This window comes from Pelophylax lessonae, assembly GCF_965119305.1.
Source record: "Pelophylax lessonae genome assembly, chromosome: 11".
In the NCBI taxonomy this organism is placed as follows: Eukaryota; Metazoa; Chordata; class Amphibia; order Anura; family Ranidae; genus Pelophylax; species Pelophylax lessonae.
Window position 1 is genome coordinate 143,528,724 of NC_138778.1, and position 24,774 is coordinate 143,553,497.

Sequence of the window (24,774 nt, forward strand, 5' to 3'; positions counted from 1 at the left end):
ACTAGCATGGTACAGGAGAATGCAGTGTGGCTGGCATGGTACAGGAGAATTCAGGGTGACTGGCATGGTACAGGAGAATGCAGTGTGTCTGGCATGGTACAGGAGAATTCAGTTTGACTAGCATGGTACAGGAGAATGCAGTGTGTCTGGCATGGTACAGGAGAATTCAGTGTGACTAGCATGGTACAGGAGAATGCAGTGTGTCTGGCATGGTACAGGAGAATGCAGGGTTGCAGGCATGGTACAGGAGAATGCAGTGTGTCTGGCATGGTACAGGATAATTCAGGGTGACTGGCATGGTACAGGAGAAGGCAGTGTGGCTGGCATGGTACAGGAGAATTCAGGGTGACTGGCATGGTACAGGAGAAGGCAGTGTGTCTGGCATGGTACAGGAGAATTCAGTGTGACTAGCATGGTACAGGAGAATGCAGTGTGTCTGGCATGGTACAGGAGAATTCAGTGTGACTAGCATGGTACAGGAGAATGCAGTGTGTCTGGCATGGTACAGGAGAATGCAGGGTGGCTGGCATGGTACAGGAGAATGCAGTGTGGCTGGCATGTACAGGAGAATTCAGGGTGGCAAGCATGGTACAAGAGGTTGCGGGCATACTAGTGCAGATGTCTCACTTACCTGTTCCAGAGGCGCCTTCATTTTAAAAATGGCGCCGCCCGGGCCCCGACACGTCATTGCGCATGCGCCGCCGCCGCTCGGGACAGCTGGTTTACGTTCGGCTATTTACGGCCTGTCCCGAGCGGTGGTGGCGCATGCGCGGTGACATGTATACGCCGGGCGGCGCCATTTTTAAATCTTAAACACGTCGGAGCGGCCGGGAAAAAAATGTGCTGAAAAACTTGGCTTATACTCGAGTATATACGGTACTAAAATAATTGCATGTTCATGTTCTGTGGACTGTTAGGGGGGGGGGGGGATAAAGTGAATGCAGGGTCCTGGGTTTAGTAATACTCCGAATGTTGTGCTCATATCTCTCAGATTGCTGTGTTAATTTTCTCTGTGTTTGTTACAGTTATATGCTGTTAAAGAGGACCTTCAAAGAGTTAGAATGGAGCTACAAGTGGCTCAGAGCTGGAGAAATCATGGCCCTTGTGAAGAAGAGATTGTAGACCTTAAAAAGGAGAACAGGAAGCTGAAAGAGAGGCTGGATCTGGCAGGAGAAACCCAATCGGTAAGAGATGGAATGATGGTCCTTGCACCTTTCTAATATCTTGAATTGTATTTAATTGAATTGTGCAAGATACTCCCAGCTCTAAGAAGGATACTCAGATGATTTGGCAGTGATGCACGCCATTGTGTTGAATCCCCACAGGCCAAAGATTGTTCAGCCCAAATGAACCAATTCATAAATAGCACACTTTAGCTAGTATTTGCACACTTTTTTTCCACTGCACATATTATGTGTGTTAGCATATTGCAGTTCCCCTGATTTTAAATGGCACCCCAATACACTAGGGCAATGCAGCTCCAAAGCACATGTATTGCAATGCACTACACAACAAAGTAATGCACTACCCTATGTTTTGGTGAGCAACGTTGCCAAAAAAGCGCATTTACATTTTTTTTTTTTTCTTTTGGTGCATTGCCAAACCATTTATTTTAAGAGGCTCCCTTAATTCAATGAGCGCCATCGGAAAAGTGTGAACCCAACTTTCCATGGTGGGAAGTTTTTTCAACAAATATAAGTAAAAATTACAAACTTTACTATGCAAAGTGTAGGGACATAACCAGAATTGTTTTGTGTTTGCATATGTACAGTAAATGCTATGTTTAAATACTGTATCTTGTATTACAGAACACCACATTTACATGATTAATTTCTAAACAGTAGATACACACTGCTGTGCAAAAGTTTTAGGCAGGTGTAAAAAAATGATGTAAAAGAAAAATGCAGGTGTAAAAAAAATGCTTTCAGAAAAAGTGTTAAAGTTTATTTTTATCAATTAACAAAATGGAAAGTAAGTGAGCAAAAGAGAATTCCAAATCAATATTTGGGTGACCACCCTTTGCCTTCAAAACAGCATCAATTCTTCTAGGTACCCTTGCAGTTTTTGAAGGAATTCCAAGACCATTTCTACCCAGACAGTAGATGGAAGTACCTGGGTCCCACTGGTTTCTGCCAGTTCTCTGCTGATGGCACTGCTGGACATCTTCCAATGTTGAAGGGAAGTAAGCATGGTGTGTCTTTCATCTGCTGCATTAAGACCACTGCATTCACTGACCTCAATGTTGCCCATGTAATAAAGGGTTAAAATGTATCACTTCCAAGTTCCTATGTTTAACCTTTCAGATATGTGGATGTAGTGCAGTCATTTCAGACAACTTAAAAGTATGATAATAAAAGGAATTTAAAGAAGTATCATAGATGATAAAATAGATAAATAAAGTACCATTCCATCCAGGGAGCCCATCATTTTATTCAAAATTCCTGGAGGCGACAGTCCACTTTCTTTAGATGTTTCTTTCCTTCTGAACGAGCTCAAATAGCCCTTTATCTTTCATATACACTATATTACCAAAAAAATTGGGACTCCTGCCTTCACACACCTGAACTTTGCACCCTGTACATAGCACACGGCTGAACTCTGCATACTGTACATAGCACACGGCTGAACTTTGCACCCTGTACGTAGCACACGCCTGAACTCTGCACCCTGTACATAGTGCACGCCTGAACTCTGCACCCTGTACATAGTGCACGCCTGAACTCTGCACCCTGTACATAGTGCACGCCTGAACTCTGCCCCCTGTACATAGTGCATGCCTGAACTCTGCACCCTGTACGTAGCACACGCCTGAACTCTGCACCCTGTACATAGTGCACGCCTGAACTCTGCACCCTGTACATAGTGCACGCCTGAACTCTGCACCCTGTACATAGTGCATGCCTGAACTCTGCACCCTGTACATAGTGCATGCCTGAACTCTGCACCCTGTACATAGTTCACGCCTGAACTCTGCACCCTGTACGTAGCACACGCCTGAACTCTGCACCCTGTACATAGTGCACGCCTGAACTCTGCACCCTGTACATAGTGCACGCCTGAACTCTGCACCCTGTACATAGTGCACGCCTGAACTCTGCACCCTGTACGTAGCACACACCTGAACTCTGCACCCTGTATGTAGCACACACCTGAACTCTGCACCCTGTACATAGTGCATGCCTGAACTCTGCACCCTGTACGTAGCACACACCTGAACTCTGCACCCTGTATGTAGCACACACCTGAACTCTGCACCCTGTACGTAGCACAGCCTGAACTCTGCACCCTGTACGTAGCACAGCCTGAACTCTGCACCCTGTATGTAGCACATGCCTGAACTCTGCACCCCGTACATAGCCCCCACATTAACTCTGCACCCTGTACATAGGCCCCCCCCCCATAAACTTTGCACACTGTATATTGCCTGCACAAGAACTATGCACCCTGTACATTGCACACGCATGGATGCTGCATCCTGTATGTAGCACATGCATGAGATCAGCACCCTGTATGAAGCGCACGCCTGAACTCTGCACTCTGTACACAGTGCACTTCTGGATTCTGCACTCTGTGCGTAGTGCACTCCTGAAACTTACACTCTGTGCATAGCACACTCCACAAGCCCTGAACTCTGTATGTAGCACACTTCTCAACACTGAACCCTGTGCATAATGCACTCATGGTATTTAAGATCCTCCCCCATAGTTAGTGCAGTTTGGCCACACCTACCATTTGATGTGGCATGCTGTCTTCCTGTGGGAGGGGCACTGGTGATGTTGATGGTAAATGGTGCGGCGGGAGCGTTGTCAGAGTTCCTACACCTATTTTCTAAGAAAAAAAAAAGCAGAGTTATCTCTGCCCCAGTACAAGCAAAGTCCTGGAGCTTGTGAGCCTGTGATCATGCACAGTAAGTGATCACAATGGGGGAGAGGACTGCGATTGAGGAAAGGACATGAATGCAGAAGTGGGGCATGGGGGTTAACTTTCATTGCCACTGACCGCCCCCCCCCCCCGCATTTGTGGTTATGGTAGTGAAATTTTAACCCATTATCCCCCCTTCTGCATTTGTGGTCATGACAGTAAAAGTTAACCCCCCCCTCACCCTGCCACATACACTTTGTGTTGCCATCTCCCTGGTAGGGTCCCCGGTGCATTACTTTGCCCAGGGGCCTATGATGCTTTTAAGGCTAACCTGATTTTCTGTGTCAGCGGGAAAATGGGAAAGATCTCCCAGATATATATATATATATATATATATATATATATATATATATATATATATATACTGTATATACAGTATCTCACAAAAGTGAGTACACCCTTTACATTTTTGTAAATATTTTATTCTATCTTTTCATGTGACAACACTGAAGAAATGACACTTTGCTACAATGTAAAGTAGTGAGTGTACAGCTTGTATAACAGTGTACATTTGCTGTCCCCTCAGTGTACAGCTTGTATAACAGTGTACATTTGCTGTCCCCATTAATGTCTAAGCCACTGGCAACAAAAGTGAGTACACCCCTAAGTTTAAATGTCCAAATTGAGCTCAAAGTGTCAATATTTTGTGTGGCCACCATTATTTTCCAGCACTGGCTTAACCCTCTTGGGCATTGAGTTCACCAGAGCTTCACAGGTTGTCACTGGAGTCCTCTTCCACTCCTCCATGACGACATCACAGAGCTGGTGGATGTTAGAGACCTTGCGCTCCTCCAACTTCAGTTTGAGGATGCCCCACAGATGCTTAATAGGGTTTAGGTCTGGAGACATGCTTGGCCAGTCCAATACCTTTACCCTCAGCTTCTAGCAAGTCAGTGGTCATCTTGGAGGTGTGTTTGGGGTCGTTATACTGCCCTGCAGCCCAGTCTCTGAAGGGAGGGGATCATGCTCTGCTTCAGTATGTCACAGTACATGTTGGCATTCATGGTTCCCTCAATGAACTGTAGCTCCCCAGTGCCGGCAGAAGTTATGCAGCCCCAGACCATGACACTCCCACCACCATGCTTGACTGTAGGGAAAACACACTTGTCTTTGTACTCCTCACCTGGTTGCCGCCACACACACTTGACACCATCTGAACCAAAAGAGTTTATCTTGGTCTCATCAGACCACAGGACATGGTTCAAGTAATCCATGTCCTTAGTCTGCTTGTCTTCAGCAAACTGTTTGCGGGCTTTCTTGTGCATTATCTTTAGAAGAGGCTTCCTTTTGGGACGACAGCCATGCAGACCAATTTGATGCAGTGTGCGACATATGGTCTGAGCACTGACAGGATGACCCCCCCACCCCTTCAACCTCTGTAGCAATTATAGATCTATTTCCCAAAGACTAGATATGACGCTGAGCACATACACTCAACTTCTTTGGTCAACCATGGCGAGGCCTGTTCTGAGTGGAACCTGTCCTGTTAAACCAATGTAAGGACTTTGACAAAGCATGTCGTTACGGCAACCCTGATGCTTTCTAGGCCGCGTCCCGAAGCTTGCTGACGTCACTTCCAGGTAGCGGCCTCCGAACTTTATGTTCCCATCATCCTGTAATGGGGCTTGCCTGCTCTTTCTGTAAAAAGCAGAAGAAAATGGTAGAATAGCTTCACAATCTGCAATAGATAATGTATATTAAACCCCACAAAATGGTGAAGATGTGTTTTGGCTTACTAGTACACAGACGGATCAAAATCTTTATGTGCCTACAATTGAGACTACAGACGCAACCAGTTGTAGCCTTCATAAAAGGTAGTCTCAGACCTTTATTTAAATCAGCCATATATTACAGGAAAAGTAAAATAACTAGGGAGAGGCTACCCCCCCCCCCCCCCCCCACCCCAAAGCACCTTGTCGCCATGTGAATGGGTATCAGGTATATCATACCCCTACCCATTCACTAAAAAAAGTGTCAAAAAGTAAGAACCAAAGGAAACTGTTTTTGACAAGGCCTTTATCAAAAAAGTTTAAATTAAAATAACAGTGTCCATTGATGTAAATCCATTGTCAATCACAATGCCTATTACTTCTACTACAATGCTTACAACGCCTACACTAAACTGACTGAACACACTATCCACTAACTACCTGCTTAATCTCTATTGTCACACACTATACACAGCTGCCATGTAAGTAGCAGCCTTATATAGTGCGGGGGGCATGGACTTAGCCCCTGAGCCATGATTGGCCAAAGGCACTCTGCCTTTGGCCAATCATGGCTCTCACAGTACATTGTTCTGTGATTGCAAGAGTGCAGTGCATTGTAGGGCAAACTTACCCCCGCGCGCTCCATTTGTTTGTGTATTCAGCAATCACACGAACAGCTGATGTTCGGGTTGAACACACAGCCCATCCCTACTGACCACGGTATCATGGATCAGCAGCCATGATTAGTGTGGTCAGTACACATAGGGGGACAAAAGATTAGGCAGGATCAACCAGGCATTTTAGAACACAGAATTGTTCAAATAATACTGCAAAACCACTGTGATATTGATCATGCTTTAATGGAACTAGAGATTTTTTTTTTCTTTCTAGGGTTAAAATCACTTTAAGCATTCATTGAATTCCCATCATTATACTGTAATGTTAATATACATTTAGAAGTCCTTTTTAACATTTTTAACTCTACAAATTTCATTAAAATAATACCTGGTTATCCTGCTATGATGATCTCTGTTCAGCCACTTCCTGTTATAGAGTGACACACAGGCTTTCAACACACATCACGCAGATATGGTCCACTGTTGTCACCATCATTACACCTATCTCCAGAAATGTCATGCAGCTGCATGTAGACATGAAAGTGGCTGAAAAGAGGTGGTAGGTGATCATCGGTACTGATGGGTAACAAAAGATCAATAAATGGCAAAAAAAATAATTTAAATTAAAGAAGGGCAATAGTTTATGCATACACAGGGCTTTAGTAAACTTAATGTCAATGCATATCTAGTAATGCTTTTTTTTTTTCTTGGCATATATTTATGCCTGCAGGCAGAACTGAACATAAAGAAGTGCTCAGATGATGTTTTACCAAGTTCTGAAGAGTTGTCGGCTCAGCTTTGTGTCGCCAAAAAGAAGATAGCAGCTGGAGAGGCATTTGAAATTATGGTATGCGACCACCTTTCTTGTTTACTTCAACATTCCAGAATATCATAGCATACAAAATAAATAAATAAAAATGTTCTTTCCTGTATGCGGGCAGGGTCACCATTTATACTCTATTGCCCATGTGTGCAAAAGGGGGCATACACAGTTAAAGATCTGTCCTTTCTACTAAGCCCCTTCCCCCTTTTCCCATCGTGTCATGGCTGCTGCAAATGCTATACTTCCATTTTGCACCTGACGATGAAAGTGTAGATTTGTTATTTTTGTCCAGAGAAGGAAGAAGTGACAGTACATACAGTATATTGCCAAGAGTGTGTAATATTGTAGGTAGTGCCTAATTAAATGGTCCATTCTAAATATTTCATCATTAGGTGGCTTCTTGCTTGCTATATTTATCAAAGATTGTATGAAGCTGGCCATACATCTTATGAAATCACTTGATTCCCCTATTCATGCTAAACATCTGGATGGATGAATCACTCCTGCCAGATATTGTATTCAGACATCGGGCACCCCCGGCTGCCAGTATACCTGAACAATAACTGTGATTAGTAGGGATGATCGAACGGTTCGGTCGACCATCGGTTCGACCCGAACATTGGGTGTTCGAAATTCGGCCGAATTCCGAACTTTTTGCGGTAAAAGTTTGGAATTCGGCCACCAGAATCGCCCAAAATGCGATGGGACAGGAACTGGGCTTAAAAAGCCAGTGATTGGCCCAGAAACATCAGTAAAAGCCAATTGAGGGGGCAGGAGTCTGCTAGGAATGTGATTGGAGTGACTACGGGGTCCAAAGGCCAATCAGGAGTGAATATGCCCCCCAGTATATAACATAGCCCCGCTAAACCTCTAGCACTGTAATACAGAGGCTGTGGAAGAGAGTGGAAGAATTTGTGTTTCTCCTGCTGCTTGTAAAGCTCCAGTGTCATTTTGCAATTATTAGTGTGAGGAAAGGGATATGCAGTGTAGTTAGGGTACTATATACCACTATAGTTAGATTCAAAAATCTAGTTTTTGTAGGGATAGCTTTAAGTGTCAGGGTGATCGTAGTGTAGTTTACGGTGACCTGATTCTGCCATGTCAGGGTGACCGTAGTGTAGTTTAGGGTGAACTGACTCTGCCATGTCAGGGTGAGTGTAGTGTAGTTTAGGGTGAACTGACTCTGCCATGTCAGGGTGACCTTAGTGTAGTTTAGGGTGAACTGACTCTGCCATGTCATGGTGACCGAACTCTGCCACCATGTCAGGGTGACCCCACTATGCAGATTCTGGGTTAGGGGTATACATATATATATATATATATATATATATATATATATATATATATATGTGTCAGGGTGACCGTAGTGTAGTTTACGGTGACCTGATTCTGCCATGTCAGGGTGACCGTAGTGTAGTTTATGGTGAACTGACTCTGCCATGTCAGGGTGAGTGTAGTGTCGTTAAGGGTGAACTGACTCTGCCATGTCAGGGTGACCTTAGTGTAGTTTAGGGTGAACTGACTCTGCCATGTCATGGTGACCGAACTCTGCCACCATGTCAGGGTGACCCCACTATGCAGATTCTGGGTTAGGGGTATACATATATATATATGTATGTATACATACACACACACACACATATATATATATATACCCCTATACAGAAGTTAAAAAAAATCCCCAAAAATGCATGAAAAACGCCTGAAACAAAAACGCCCAGGTGTGAAAGGAGGGTAACACCATCCCTGCGCTACTGAAATTCTAAGAAAAATTATGTTTTTTCTGGTTCTGGACATGCTACAGAGCTGAAACTTCACAGGTACACTTTTTAGACCCCCCCCAGACACTAAATCCAAAGAAATCTTTTTTTTTTTTACCAATAATTTTTTCAATAATTGGCTCTCTATCAAAAACTACAATTTTTAAGAACTTTTTTTGCCTGATTCATAGTCCCTGGGGCATGACCTAGAACCCTAGGCACTTTTTAGGGGCATTTATTGGGTTTTAGGGCTTCAAAATGGTGTTTTTTTGATTCGAGAAGTTCGGGTCCCATTGATTTCAATGGGGTTCTGGAATCCGAACCGAACTTTCGGGAAATTTGGATGTTCTGGTCGAACCGAGCTTTTCAAAAGTTCGATCATCCCTAGTGATTAGATGCATCCACTGTTCGGCCAATAATCCCCCGCCCTTTCCTTCCTATGTGCCTTTGATTTTCAGATAAAAGAAAGTCAAACAGGAGAATGCCAACAGGGCCACCCACGGCTCCAATTTTAGCTGCTTCAGCAGGAAATGGCCAAAATCCTCTCAATGTATGGCTGCCATAAGACATATACCCCCAGTACAATATTCCACAATGACCAACTCTATAACCAACTCTATAACCATTGAAAGTTTAATTGGTAGCTTCATAGTTCATCCATGGATTTTACAGAAAGCAAAGGGGAAGTCCATCTCCAAGAGAGTAAACCTTTGTTGCGGTCATGTAAGAGAGGGAAGAAGCTCAAACTACTCCATGGAAATGTCATTATTAGTTTTTGAGAAAGTTAAAGGGCTAGAAGGTTATACAACCCAATGGTGTTCATTCAAAACTGAAATCTGTTTTGGCATAGTTGCCAATATTTGAAAAAAAATTCCAGGGACACTTTGCAGCACAGCTATCAATTACCACACCCACTTCCCTGAAGCTCCACCCACTCCACAAAATTAATTTCTGCCTACTTATCATCACATTATAGAGTCTACTCAATAAAGAGAGAAATACAGGAAATTGAAAAGGGAGGTGCACATATAATGAATTATCATAAGTGACACATGCTCATTGAAAACACTTTGGTTACATTTGCCCTCCCTTTAGGCTGAAATTGTAATTTAAAATGTTTTTTTTTAATATATGCTTTAGCAAGTTTTAATGCATGCTAATATTTTTGTAAGCAAATCCTTGCACTCATAAATCCTGTGTTTATTTTTGATGAAGGGTAGTAGGTGCAGAATAAGTTTCCAATGGTCCTTGTAGTCCTGTTTTTTAATTCCAGGAAGTGCCTCTGCCTATCTCTTACATTTTCACCTTTGAATGCTTCTACTTGTCAGAGATTGGCCCCAAAACCCATTCAAAATTAAAGGCTTTCTCACCCTCCACAGAATAATATGTATAATATGTTCATCCCCTGCAAGGGGTAAGTAGTGTCCAGCAGCACTTCCGGGTGAGGGACCTTCTCTGCTCTGCAGCTGACTGTGGCGGCCGGCGCCAGCGAGGCGCTGCTGAGAACTAGTGCGTTTGATTTAAAAATGGCGCCAGGCGGCATCATTACATAACTGTGCATGCGCCTGCCTGGCGGAGCTTGTACAAGCTTTCCCAAGCCTGGCAGGCGTCAGAACCGCGCATGCGCCGTTACGATGTTGGCCCACAACCATTTTTTTTTACGGGCATCGGCTGCCCGTAACGGGCATTTACGGCCAGCCGGGACAAATTAAGATACCTGGGACAGGGTCCTATTTGCCGGGACTGTCCCGGCAAAAATGGGACAGTTGGCAGGTATGGTTTTGGACCATCCAGAAGTCAGTGACGTTGGATTGGTGGTGCGCACGGCTGTTCCGGGATGGGCGGCGTGCGTTCCACCGCCGGTTTACACTGTTCCAGCATGTCTCCGCTATGGCTTTGCCATCTGGGACCGACAGGGCAGCTTTTATAGGTAATTATCATGCCACTACCACCAACAGATGAACATTTATTATTCACTAAATATAGCAGTAGCCATTCCTTTGTGTGTGGGTATTGTGTATTTGTCTTTCATATTGGATATATATTCACCATGCTATTGGATTTCTGCCCCCTGGTGCCATTTGCTTACTGTGTGAGGGGGATACAATGCCCTGGGCTGTTATTGCCGAGCACTATGAGCATTTACGTTTACGTGTACTCTTTAGTATTCATTATGAAGGCTATGTGTAAATGGATATCATGCAAGCTCAGTGTATAGATCCATAGAATGTACTGATTGAAGTTTGTTTTGGTTTATCAGTTGTGTAGCTACGCCCGTAAGGGCGGTGTCTCCTCTTACAATTCTGAGGGTCATGTGGGGCCTGGTCCATTGTATTTAAACCATGGATCCAGGCATTGCCTTCAGGCTCTGAGGAAGAGGCACGGCCTCGAAACGCGTCAGCCCTCCGTCTCTACGAGACATTGGACTTTTGTAAAGAGACTGTTCTATGGAATTGAAATGCTGGAATATCACGAATGTTTGTGAGTAGCTGATTTTAAAATTTATGTTATTAAAAGCCCGCCAAGGATAATGCGCTAGGCTGGTGCGCCCCCCCTTTTTTGTCTTTATTTGCAGTGTTTGGTTGACCGTCCCTGGTCGTTGAGGGCAGCAAAGCTTAGCCATAGTGGATGCCAAGTGGAGTTCCATGTTAGAGGCAGCCTGAAGACCCAGTTCTGAGCGCAGGAGCAGGGTGCTCAGCATCTCTTTTCGTTTTTTCGATGGTTTTGGTTGGATATGATCTTTACGCCTTTTTGATCCCTGACCTATCTGCTTCTTATCTCCTCAATATGCTCTGTAGAAGACTAGGTTATTTTTTTCGTCAGACAAAGAAAAGGTCTTTCCTGTAGGAGTGCTGACTTAGAGAACCGATGAACTTCCTCCAATGCAATGAACATTGTGACATCCTTGCTCCTCTGTTCAGCTTTGTTCAATCAGGGAACACTTTGCATTCATTGAGGAAATGGAAAGTGTTTTCTGAATGGTGCCTTTGCTGAACAAATGACCTCCTGTGTTCGCAATGCAGCAGGCAGCTGCTCAGTGCAGGACCAGGAAGCAAGTGGAAATCACTGCAGTGGTGGTGACTTTTATAGTATTCTCCAGCTTCTAGAGGAATCCCACAGGTATGGTATATACATATTTTATGAGGCCGAGCTGGATTAATGTAAAAATGCTTAAAGCGTAACTCCACTTTTGTTGAGAAAAAAAACATTCCCCTCTGGGTGATCTCTGTACAATGCAGGGATTGTTATCAAACTTTGTTGCAGGTTCCTACCTTTTGTTATTCTGAAGAAATCCTTGTTTGTTCTTCTGTGCCTCTGTGCTGAGTGGGTCAAATGGGAGTGGTTTCATGATTATCTGTCAGCTGTGGCAGCTGCAGGACACTAATGAGTTAATCTTCTGGGCCTGCATCCCTTTAGACGTGCTCCTATTAGAAGTATCTCACCAAAAATGACATTTTGATTACAGAGGATGCTAGAAATCTTAGTGCAGACTTCTGGGAAAATTGGTGAGCCAATCACACAAGCAGGAAATTATGTATCTGGGGTGTGGTCAGTATACATTCTGTGTATAGAACAGCTCCAGGTAGCCATATTGCATTGCAATTTCAGAAAATTACAACAGCTGCAGATTGAAAAGGAAAGGTCATTTTTAATAACATTCAATGACAATATGGTTTGTGTCGCAATTGTATACACTATATTGTTTTTTCTTTATTTGCTATTTTTTTTTCCTTACAAAAGTGGAGTTACCCTTTGAACTTCAGTTTTAAAGTAAATGTTTCACAAAACAATTTTTTATTAACCACTTAAGCCCCGGAGGATTTGGCTGCTAAACGACCAGGGGGTATTTTGCGATTCGGCACTGCGTGACTTTAACAGACAATTGCGCGGTCGTGCGACGCTGTACCTAAACAAATTTGGCGTCCTTTTTTTTCCCACAAACAGAGCTTTCTTTTGGTGGTATTTGATCACCTATGCGATTTTTTGATCACGCGCTATAAACAAAAAAAGAGCGTCAATTTTGCAAAAATAGCAATATTTTTCACATTTTTTTATATGAAATTCCCCCAAAAAAAATGTAAAAATCAAAATTTTTTAACATTTTCGGCCAATTTGTTTTATGCTACCTATGTTTGGTAAAAAAAATTGCAAAAAGCGTATTTTGATTGGTTTGCGCAAAAGTTATCGCGTTTACTAACAAAGGGAAAGATTTTTGTCATTTTTGTTGTTTTTTTTTTAACGCGTAATGGCGGCGATCTGCGATTTTTTTGCGGTACTGCGACATTGCGGCGGACAGATCGGACCCTTGACTGACATTTTTGACACTTTTAGGGTTACCAGTGACATTTCTATAGTAATCAGTGCTATACATATGCACTGTTACTGTAAAAATACACTGGTAGTGAAGGGGTTAACTTTATTTGGGAGGGAGGGGCTTTGTGTGTCCCTAGGGGCGTGCTTTCTACTGTGATTGGCTGTGGCTTGAGCTGTAAGGACACTGATCAACGGATCTACATAGTAGATCCGTTTGATCAGTGTCTTTACACCGAGGAGAATGACAGGCAGCTTGTTTACACAAGCTGCCTGACTTTCTCCCTCTCCCCCGCCGATCGCAGAGTGGCCGGCGGACATCGGGTCCGCCGGTCACACGCGCGGGGGGGTCCGTGACCGCGCGGGAGTGCGCCTCCGGGGGCTCGCTCTCGCTCCCTAGACCCTCACAGGCAAGCGACGTAGACCTACGTTAGTTTGCCTGTGAGGGGCTGACCGCCGACGTAGATAGTCGTGCGGCGGTCGGCAAGTGGTTAAATAGAGGGTGATTAAAACCCCTGCCAGCTAATTTTTTGCTGTTTGGGTTTCATAGGTGAGATTTCACCTAAAGGAAAACTCCGGGCAAAAACTTTTTTGCATGTCCTTGTTGCTGATCTCCTACCTTCACCAAATATGCCATCCATCTTCTTGTTAATTCAGTAGCTGATCTAAAATAGCCTGATGATTTTAAAATAAAAACATTAAATCCCAGTGGTTTCCTGTTTGGAAAATCGGTCACTGCTTTTCCTCCGGTCTTGGCACATCTCATTTGTAGTTTTCTCCAGCAAGCAGGGATGTACCTATGTCCCTACATGCTGTAGTGGGCGGACTGGGACTGGAGGTGGTGTCCGAAAATTTTCCTTCTCTGCTTACTGCCAGCCCTAACTCCCTTCCCCACTGATGAGGTGGCACTGATGGGCACTGATAAGCTGCACTGATGGGCACTGATGAGGCTGCATTGATAAGGCAGCTCTGATTTGCTGCAATGATAGACACTGATATTCTGCACTGATGGGCACTGATATGTTACACTGATTGGGCTTCACTGATGGCCACTGATAGGCTGCACTGATGGGCACTGATGGGCTACACTGATGGGCACTGATAGGCTGCACTGATGGGCACTGATATGCTGCACTGATGGGTACTGATATGCTGCACTGATGGGCACTGATAGGATGCACTGATGAGCACTGATTGGAACTGATGAGGCTGTATTGATGGCCACCGATAAGCTGCACTGATGAGGCTGCACTGATAAGGCTTGCATTGGTGATCAGTACCCTGATTATCTGTGTAAATGTCCCCTGTCACAGGCATGTCCCTGCCTGTGTTTTCCTCAAACAGTGACAGTGGTGAAGAAGGGAAATGCCGATAACCTGCATATGTTTACATGTGATCAGCTGTGATTGGACACAGTTGATCACATGGTAAAGAGCCAATATCATTGCTGACACCATCACTGTTTTACTGACATGTCCACTGCTTTACTGACACATCCACTGTTTTACTGACACCTTCCTCCACTCTACTAACACCATCCACTGCTATACTGACACCGTTCACTGTCCATCTGACGCTTCCCACTGCTCTTCTGACGCTGTCCACTTCCCTTCTGATGCTGTCCACTGCCCTTCTGATACTGTCCTACTGACACCGTCTACTGATCTACTGATACCGTCCACTGCCCTACTGACACCGTCCACTGCCCTACTGACACTGTCTACTGCTCTACTGACACTTTCCACTGCCCTACTGACACCGTCCACTGCCCTACTGACACCGTCCACTGCCCTACTGACACCGTCTACTGCTCTACTGACACTTTCCACTGCCCTACTAACACCGTCCACTGCCCTACTGACACCGTCTACTGCTCTACTGACACTTTCCACTGCCCTACTGACACCGTCCACTGCCCTACTGACACCGTCTACTGCCATACTGACACTGTCCACCGCCCTACTGACACCGTCCACTCCTCTACTGACACCGTCCACTCCTCTACTGATACTGTCCACTGCTAAACTGACACAGTCTACGGCCTTACTGACTCTGTTCACTGCCCTACTGACTGACACTGTCCAATTTTAAGGTAGACCAAGATTACATTTTTACAGTGACATTTGTTTTTATAATATGTTTCTAAGTCTTCTTTCTATTTAGTTAGGCCTTGCTAGTAAATTTCTTAAAAAAACTGAACCCTAGTAATCTTTGATCTCTTGTATGTTGTTCAGGTAGATCTTCACCCCTCAAAGGTTGTCTAGCCCTGTTTTATACTGTGCCTGGGAAAAAGCGATTTCCGCATTACTCAGAAAACTCAGAGAGCCCAGGGCAAGTGCGCAATAAAAGAGGCGGATGGTAGTGGGGGGCCCCAAGTCAACTTTTGCATCGGGGCCCACAAGCTTCAAGATACACCTCTTCCATAATCCATAACTATCATCCACCTCCACCGCCCTGTGTTCATCTCACCAACTCAAAAGCTACTATCACCATTCATCTTACTTCCAAAGTTTTTTTTTTTTGCCACCCTATTGAGCAGTTCATACATTCCCTCTTGCCACCTAGCATATTTCCAACCCTCCCATCCCCCCCCCCTGAAAGGTAATTTTACCTTTCAGCCCTAACCAACCCGCCACCCCATCCCCCAACCACCCATCCAACTATTCCACCATGCTCACAGCCCGCTCCCTCACCCACAGTCCTACCCCCCTCCTCTGAATTTTAATGTAATTTATTATTATAAATATTCCTCCTCCCACAGCTTTGACAACTTTCCTTGTTTTTTGGGGGTTTTTTTTTCTTTTTATTAAAAATGGAGGTTTTTTTTTACATTTAGAACCATTCTTTATTTGCTCAAACCAAAGCCATGAATTTTTATTTCAATACTCCCTAGAGTCTAATGTAACCTGAATTTTTTCTTTCAATCTTTTTATTGGAGTTTACCAAAAAGAAAAGAACATCAAATACAGAATAAACATCATAATCATGAAAAATGGAGTTTAACAGAAATTAAATAACTGCTGATTATTACATAAAGTTTCCAGAACTCCTTGTTATGCACCAGCAGGAAGAATAATCGCCTTATCTCATGTGACGGGGGGGCTAATTCACTATAAGTTTGGAGTAGAGCTGCTCACTTTTCCAAAAATAACTCCAACCTAAACTCATTAGCATTTTAATGAGGTGAAGCTGCTGGAGTTAAACCTTCAACTAGGTGCTTTAGTGAATTTGGGTTTGGAGTTAACCAAATTCCATTTGTGTTTTTCATAAAAGGAAATTTGTCTATTCTGAATCACTATTACACAGCAATGTCATCTATTATGGTTTATTTTATTTTTTAGGTATAGTTATGTATCTTATGTGTTTTAAACTTTAGATTTACTAATAGCAGACTACACAGCTGTCTAATTAGCTATCTTCATTCTTTATTCATCTGAAACTTTCAGGCATGTCTGATTGTATTCAGCACTTTGGTGAAGTGGTCTATGCTCATAGACAAAGATTGCTAGGTCATGAGTTCAAGGCCCAACCATGATAACACCCTGTGTGCTCACTGTTGTGTTTCATTATTTTTTTGCGACATAGTAATACATTGGCTACATGACCTAAAATTGCATGTCAATGGCCACGTATATTCAAGAAACAGACATGCATATGTGCAGGGTGCAATTATGCATTTGCCAAGTTTCAGTATTTATTTACAGTTGTCTAAAATTTAAGGAGGTGATGGCATACTTCTGATTTGAACTCATGCTCTCAGATAGGAGCACTAACCACTAAACCATTGAGATGAGCATAATTACTCTTGGAATATTTAGTCCCATGTTTCAATAGTTAACCACTTCCTTACAGGGCAGTTACACCCCCTTCCTACCCAGGCCAATTTTCAGTGTTTTATGCTGTTGCATTTTGAATGACAATTGCGCGGTCATGCAACCCTGTACCTAACCCAAATTTATGACATTCCTTTCACACAAAAAGTGATTTCTTTTAGTGGTATTTGATCACTGCAAGGTTTTATTTTTTCTTGGCTAAAAGAAGACCTAAATGTTTGACCCCTAAAAAAATTTGTTTCTGTTTATGTATTAAAATTTGATAAATCAATATGTTTTTTGTTGCACTGACGAGCATTGATGAGGCTGCACTGGCAGGCACTGATGAGACACTAATAGGCAGCACTGATATGCAGCATTGATGGGCATTGATAGGTGGCACTGATGGGCAATGATTGGCACTGGTGGGCAGCCCTGATAGATGGTAATGATGGGCAGCACTGATGAGGAGGGCACTAACAGGCTCCCTGAGCACTGATTGGCATCAATGGTGGCATGGGTCAGCAATCCCTGGTGGCTCTAGTGGCATCCCCCAAGGGTCTGCAGTGGTAATCAATGCTCTGATTACAAGCACAGACCCCCCCCCCCCACGCACACACACACTTACTTTGCATATGAATGCCATTTCTTCACGGCTGAAAGTGGCCCTCACCATGATTAGCCAGTTGATTGTGACCCATTCCTGGAATGTGTGTAACTCAATTTGGTGTCATTTCTGGTCCAGGGCGAACGACTATGTGCCATTTGCAATTTATTTTGGATATTGCTTTATTTTAAAAATGGTGCACACAGACAACTAAAATGTATTGGAATGTTTTACCTAGCCAGTGATGGTAATCCTTAACCCCCCCCCCCCCCTAGATGTTTTTGCCCTACATTTCCCATAATGCTCATGTACTCTGCAGTGTAGGTGAGCATCATGGGAAATGTTGTTACAAAACACCTGTGTTGCCAAGGTTCATTATCACTGACCTAGGCCAACTAAAAAGGTGAGTCAGTCATGCATGAATACAATGCTGTAGCAATCTTTTATTTAGGAATCATTTTTTGTGATTTTTTATTTTTTATTTTTTGGTTACATTCATCCACAGAGGCTGAACAGAAATGTTGTATTATTCCTTTATATATATTTTTATACACACCTCGCTGGAGTACAGGGACGGAGCCATATACCTGCCGTGTACAGGGATGGAGTCATACACTTGTCGCTGTACAGGGAGAAACAATACACTTGCCGCTGTACAGGGAGAAACCATACACTTGCCGCTGTACAGGGACGGAGCCATACATCTGCCGCTGTACAGGGACGGAGCCATACACCTGCCGCTGTACAGGGACGGAGCCATACACCTGCCGCTGTACAGGGACGGAGCCATACACTTGCCGCTGTACAGGGACGGAGCCATACACCTGCCGCTGTACAGGGACGGAGCCATACACTTGCCGCTGTACAGGGACGGAGCCATACACTTGCCGCTGTACAGGGACGGAGCCATACACTTGCCGCTGTACAGGGACGGAGCCATACACTTGCCGCTGTACAGGGACGGAGCCATACACTTGCCGCTGTACAGGGACGGTGCCATACTTTTGCCGCTGTACAGGGAGAAACCATACACTTGCCGCTGTACAGGGAGAAACCACACACCTGTCGCTGTACAGGGATGGAGCCATACACCTGCTGCTGTACAGGGACGGAGCCCTACACATGTTCATACTGTACTGGCATTGCACACACACCAAAAATACAAGAAATTAATTACATTCAAAAGACACAAAATATATCTGAATTACATCCAGACAAATATGAAGAAAAGAAAACAAAAAAACAGGAGCTGTGTGAAATTAATATATTTTTGGGTTGGTTAGATATAGGAAGTAACAATAATATATTGTTTTTTGCATATGGATATATATATATATATATATATATATATATATATATATATATATATATATATATATATATATATACCATAGTTTGTAGACACTATAACCAATATATATACGCTTTTTGGAATTTATTGACCAAAAATATGTAGCAGAATACATATTGGTTTAAAGTTATGAAGAAATTAGATTTTTTACCTTTTTTCTATTGGCAGATATGTGTTATATGTTTTATAGCAGAAAGTAAAAAAAAAATACTTTTTCAATATGTTTGGTCTTTTTTCATTTATAGCAAAAAAAATAAAAAACCCAGTGGTGATTAAATACCACCAAAAGAAAGCTCTGTTTGTAGGGGAAAAAATGATATACATTTCATTTGGGTACAGCATTGCATAACTGTTAGTTAAAGTAATGCACTGCAAAAAAAGCTAAAAATGGCCTGGTCATAAAGGGGGGTAAACTTTCTGCAGATCAAGTGGTTAAAGTAGAACTAAAGTTTTTTTTTGGATAGAATAAGGGAGGATTATAACCCCTGTCAGTTTTTTTTTTTGTCACCTTGCTCCCAATAGGGAGATTTCCTTTTATTTCCTGTCCCATAAACAAAACAGGAAGTGAGAAGAAATCCCTACAAAGTGAGGGAAACCCTGGTTGTCACTAGTACTAGTTTACCTAGGAAGATTTCCTCTCTATTCCTGTACTGGGAGCAACTCATAATTTGGGATTTTCTGTCACTTTCTGGGATAATGGTAAACAGGACAAATAGAGAGGATGATTCTCCCTAATGGAGGCACAGACAGCATTAACAAAAACTGACAGGGGTTCCAATCTCTCTCCACTCTATCCAAAACTAAAAAAGTAATTTGCCTTGATACGGGGTGCACTGTGACATTTGTGATATGGTTTGTTTTGCAGTGGCAGAAGGAAAAGGAGACCATGCTTCAGGAGAGTCGTCATTTGCAGTCTAACTATGATATCTTGAAAAAAAAGACAGACGCGTTCCACAATCAAGTGTCTGACCTGCAAAAAGAGCGTGATGAGGTACCTACATATATTAGAGACTTTAGCAGTGTTTAGTGGGACAGTAGTCCTCTCCTTTTCTTCTTTTTATGGTTTAAATCAGATTTCCAAATTTAATGGTAAAAATTAGAATTTGAAGCAAAGTAGTTCTATAATGTTGAGCTTTATGCTACTAGACCAGCCATTCTCAACTCGAGTTTCATGGAACCCTAGGGTTCCTCCAAATGTTGCTAGAGGTTCCTTGAACTGTGGTTGATCAGCCTCCCATTTGATGATGCCTGCATAGTTCCAGAGCTAACACCACTTGGCAAAACCAGCAGCAATGCACCATTTACATTTTTTGATCAGCCATTCTCAACCAAGGTTTCTCCAGAGGTTGTTAGAGGTTCATTGAGTTGTGCCAATTGACCTCCCATTTGATGGTACCTGCATAGTTCCAGTGCCACTTGGCAGAACCAGCGGTAAGACATCAATGATCTTGTTGGTTGACAGTAATGGGCCATACACATTATAAGATTTTCTGAAGACATTTTCCTTTAGATTTACCAAAACCATATAATATGAGGTCAAACCTAAACACTTTCAATTTGTATGCAATCAGGCAGGCCCTTGCACTACATAGAAAAGGTAAATCTGAAGGAAAAAGTCTTCAGAAAATCCTATAGTGTGTATGGCCCTTAAGGGTGGCATTCTGACCACCATTGTAATGGGGGGATTCTTCTCACTGGCTACCAATGTAAGGGTCATTCTTCCCTGATTAACTGATTTTAGCAGGCTTTCCCTGAGACCTGAGATTATTTCCAGGGTTCCTTTGGAGTAATGGGCCATACACACTATACAATTGTCTTTAGATTTTTTCCTTTAGATTTACCAAAACCATATAATCTGAGGTCAAACCTAAACACTTTCAATTTGAATGCAATCAGGCAGGCCCTTACACTACATAGTAGAAAGTAAATCTAAAGCAAATCTACCAGCAAAAGTTGCATAGTGTGTATCCAGCCTTAGAAGGTTGAGAGAGGCTGTACTAGACAGATTTTGATTTTAACAATAATTTATAGCATAACTGAATGTTGTGTAAGTAGGCTAAACAATAGGATTAATTGTGTAAAGCTAAACTCCAGGCAGATATAAAATGCATGATTTAATACCGCTCCTAATTCATTATTTTATCATTAATGTATTTTTGTTTTAAATGCAAGAAGTGTAAGAACAGAAACTTGGCTTGATATCAGCCATTCACAGTCCTTGTACAGCAGAGATCACATTGGGAAAAGGAGAAACAGCACAAGGAATTAGTCAGTTTGCAGTGGCGGCTGGTGCTCCATGGGCCGGGGGGGGGGGGGATGAGGGGGCGTCAAACGGACCGCACCATATCCCCCCCCCGGAACACACCAGGCCGCACACCATACCCCCCCCCCCAGGACCCCAAGCAGGACCCCTGCAGCTCACTCACCCTGCCTGGATGCCTGGACATCTAACCATGTGCAGCAGCAAGCGGTGGCGGCTTTGGCTTCTTCTCCCTCAGTCTTCTGTGTCTCCTATCTCCTCCTCCATGACCAATGACATGGCTTCTCCTTTCAGCCATTCGGGAAAAGGGTCTCAGGACCCGTTCCTGATTAGCCAGGAGGAGGATCCGTGTGACAAAAGTGAATTTTCATTCGCTATTGTCACACAACTGGGTGGGCTCAGGGCGCAGTGCTCTGCACCCCGAGCCCACCCTTTTTTTTTTTTTTTTTTTAGCCTATTAGAGCCTCTGGCTCTAATCACATGCTAAAAAAATTAATAAAAAGCCCCATTGAACCCCATGCGTCCGGCGCCCAGCATGTAGATTAGGGGGCCCGACACATGGATAGGGGGGCAGCGCCCCTGCTCCCCCAAAGCACCAGCCACTACTGTCAGTTTGGTTGAAAAGCAAGGAGGATGCTGATAGGAGAAGAGAGCAGAGTGACAGAGATGAGGTCATCAATCTTTTTAAATGCAGTACAAATGCATATGCATGAAAAATTAATGTATTTCAATGAGCCTAGTTTTCACCAATGCAGTGCTTTCAAGTCCATTTAAAAAGTGCAGCATGCTGCATTTTTTCACATCAGAACACACTGCAAATGCACATTAACTCAAAATGTAAAAGCACTGCTAATGCATGTGAGTGCATGCAAACGCATGTAAGTGGAAATTACTAAATAATACATTCAAATAAAGAAAAACATTTTTAAAAAGCACTGCGAATGTATGTAAATGTACTGCAAAATGTGTGCAAAAACAAAACAAAAACAAAAAAATCAGATCTCCTATCCTTCCCAACAGGACTGTGCTATATGGTAGAACTGGATAGGCAGAAATATAAATCCCCATATTGGTGTTTCATTTGTGTGATTAGCTGTTTGCCTGACGTCACCTTTTAAGTTTTTTTTTTTTTTTTTATGTTTATTTATTTTAAATAGATGTTTTATATATTTTTTTTAACCCTCAGTCTGATAAAGTCACTAAGATGATTCAGTCTTTAGGTTATTTCAGTTATGTTTATAAATTTCAGCTTAGGCTTATAAATTCTGTAAATAACAGACTTTACATGGAGATCCTGAAAAAAGTAAAAATGAGCCTAAAGTTTCAACTGCTGGTCCAAAGAAAAAATGCTAAATATTATTATGCAATATTTCTTATTAACCTGGAAAATGTGTCGCTATCTGATTTATATTGTGAATGGTATAGAGGTTGATTTACTAAAGGCAAATAGAGTGTTTCCCTTAGCCTAGTGAATGTGGTAAAGAATATCCAAACCTGTGCAAAGAAAAAAAAACAAAAACGGATTACTGACCTAACATTGGCTGTTCAGAAGTTTGTCCAAATGTTAAACATTTAGGGCATTTGGTGTGTAGAAAAGTGAACATGGTTGCTAAAGAAGCAGCTGGTGCTTACATCTCCCAGCCCAGTAAATTACATGATTGGGAATATCCACTCAGTTAAGAAAATGGGTAGGGATTGGGGAGGAGGTTACAACAGTGCCTAAAAAGGGCCACATGGCCATATTTGGCAATACTGTTGTCCATGTATGGCCATGGCCATACGTGAGCAATGATGTCACCTGCCCCTTCCCTTTAATAGGAGATGTCAGCTTGGGGATCTGTCATTTGGCTAGTTGGTACTGTTAGAATCAGTCAAGAATGCCAGGTTGACTTTTTTTTTCAGCGAGTGGTGGGCATTGTGATTGAAGGGAGGACATTTTTCTGGCTTTTTTATTTATTTAATAAAGGACTAGTTCAGGGGCGTACCTAGAGCATTTGGCACCCAGGGCGGATCCTATATCTGGCACCCCCCCCCCCCCCCCCGGCGTGCAGGCGACAAACCACACATTGACCCGGCGACCAGGCCTCCTCTGCAAAAACGGCGCCTATTGACTTGAGGCGCCAGACAGAAATACATGTAACTGGCAGTGGCATACTTACTGTGTGCTACTGCCAGTGGTGTCACTAGGGTTGGTGTCACCTGGTGCAGTAAACCATGGTGTCGCTCCCCCCAAAAAAATGATTTTCCTGTTTTCTGAAAGCGCGCCAAAGATGCAGCATGCAAGACTTTTGGTGCGCTTTCAGAAAATGCAGAAAAAAAATCTATAGGACTGCAGTAATAACTGTGAGTAAAATGTAGGAAGACCCCCTTTACATTACACAGCCCCCGTACCCCTGGACCCCTTTACATTACACAGCCCCCCCATTGGAACCCTTTACATTACACAGCCCCCCCCCATTGGAACCCTTTACATTACACAGCCCCCGTACCCCTGGACCCCTTTACATTACACAGCCCCCCCATTGGAACCCTTTACATTACACAGCCCCCGTACCCCTGGACCCCTTTACATTACACAGCCCCCCATTGGAACACTTTACATTACACAGCCCCCCCCCATTGGAACCCTTTAAATTACACAGCCCACACCCCCCTCATTGGAAACCTTTATGTTACACAGCTCCCGCCCCCCATAGAACCTTTTCCATTATACAGCCCCCGTCCCCCAATAGAACCCCTTACATTACACAGCCCCCATCCCCCATGGAACCCTTCACTTTACACAGCCCCTGCCCCCCAAAAGAACCCCTTACATTACACAGCCCCCACCCCCCCCCCCCCCCATAGAACCCTTTACATTACACAGTTTCCGCACCCCCCAATAGAACCCTTTACATGACATAGCCCTCGCCCCCCCTCAATAGAACCCTTTACATTATACAGCCCCCCAATAGAACCCCTTAACAATACAAAGCCCCCGCCAATAGAACCCCTTTACAATACAAACCCCCCCAATAGAACCCCTCTACAATGCAAACCCCCCAATAGAACCCCTTTACATAAAAACACCCCCAATAGTACCCCTTTACAATGCAGACCCCCCCAATAGAACCCCTTTACAATACAAACCCCCCAATAGTACCCCTTTACAATACAACCCCCCCCCCAATAGAACCCTTTACAATACAAACCCCCCCCCCATAGAACCCCTCTAAAATGCAGACCCCCCCAATAGAACCACTTTACAATACAAGCCCCCCAATAGAACCCCTTTACAATGCAGACAACTCCCCCCCCCAATAAAACCCCTCTACAATGCAGACCCCCCCCCCCAATAAAACCCCTCTACAATGCAGACCCCCCCCCCCAATAAAACCCCTCTACAATGCAGACCCCCCCCAATAAAACCCCTCTACAATGCAGACACCCCCCCCCCATAAAACCCCTCTACAATGCAGACCCCCCCCCCAATAGAACGACTGTCTTTACAATACATTTGTCCCCCGCCCCCCTACCTTATTAGGAGAGCAGAGAGGGAGGAACTGAAGCAGAGAATGGGAGAGAGGCTCACGAGCCCTGCATACACATCGGTCAGCGCTGGGA

The 24,774-nt window shown here is 43.6% G+C and overlaps 1 protein-coding gene across 1 annotated transcript in view; it reads left to right on the forward strand.

The window, feature by feature from the left end:
- CARD14 (caspase recruitment domain family member 14) overlaps nt 1-24,774 on the forward strand; it is a 122,378-nt gene that overhangs the window by 39,794 nt on the left and 57,810 nt on the right. Inside the window, exons 4-6 of the mRNA XM_082271736.1 lie at nt 1,026-1,184; nt 6,978-7,094; nt 19,777-19,902. Of these exons, the coding sequence (XP_082127862.1) occupies nt 1,026-1,184; nt 6,978-7,094; nt 19,777-19,902 (402 nt within the window). The remainder of the gene's footprint in view (nt 1-1,025; nt 1,185-6,977; nt 7,095-19,776; nt 19,903-24,774) is intronic.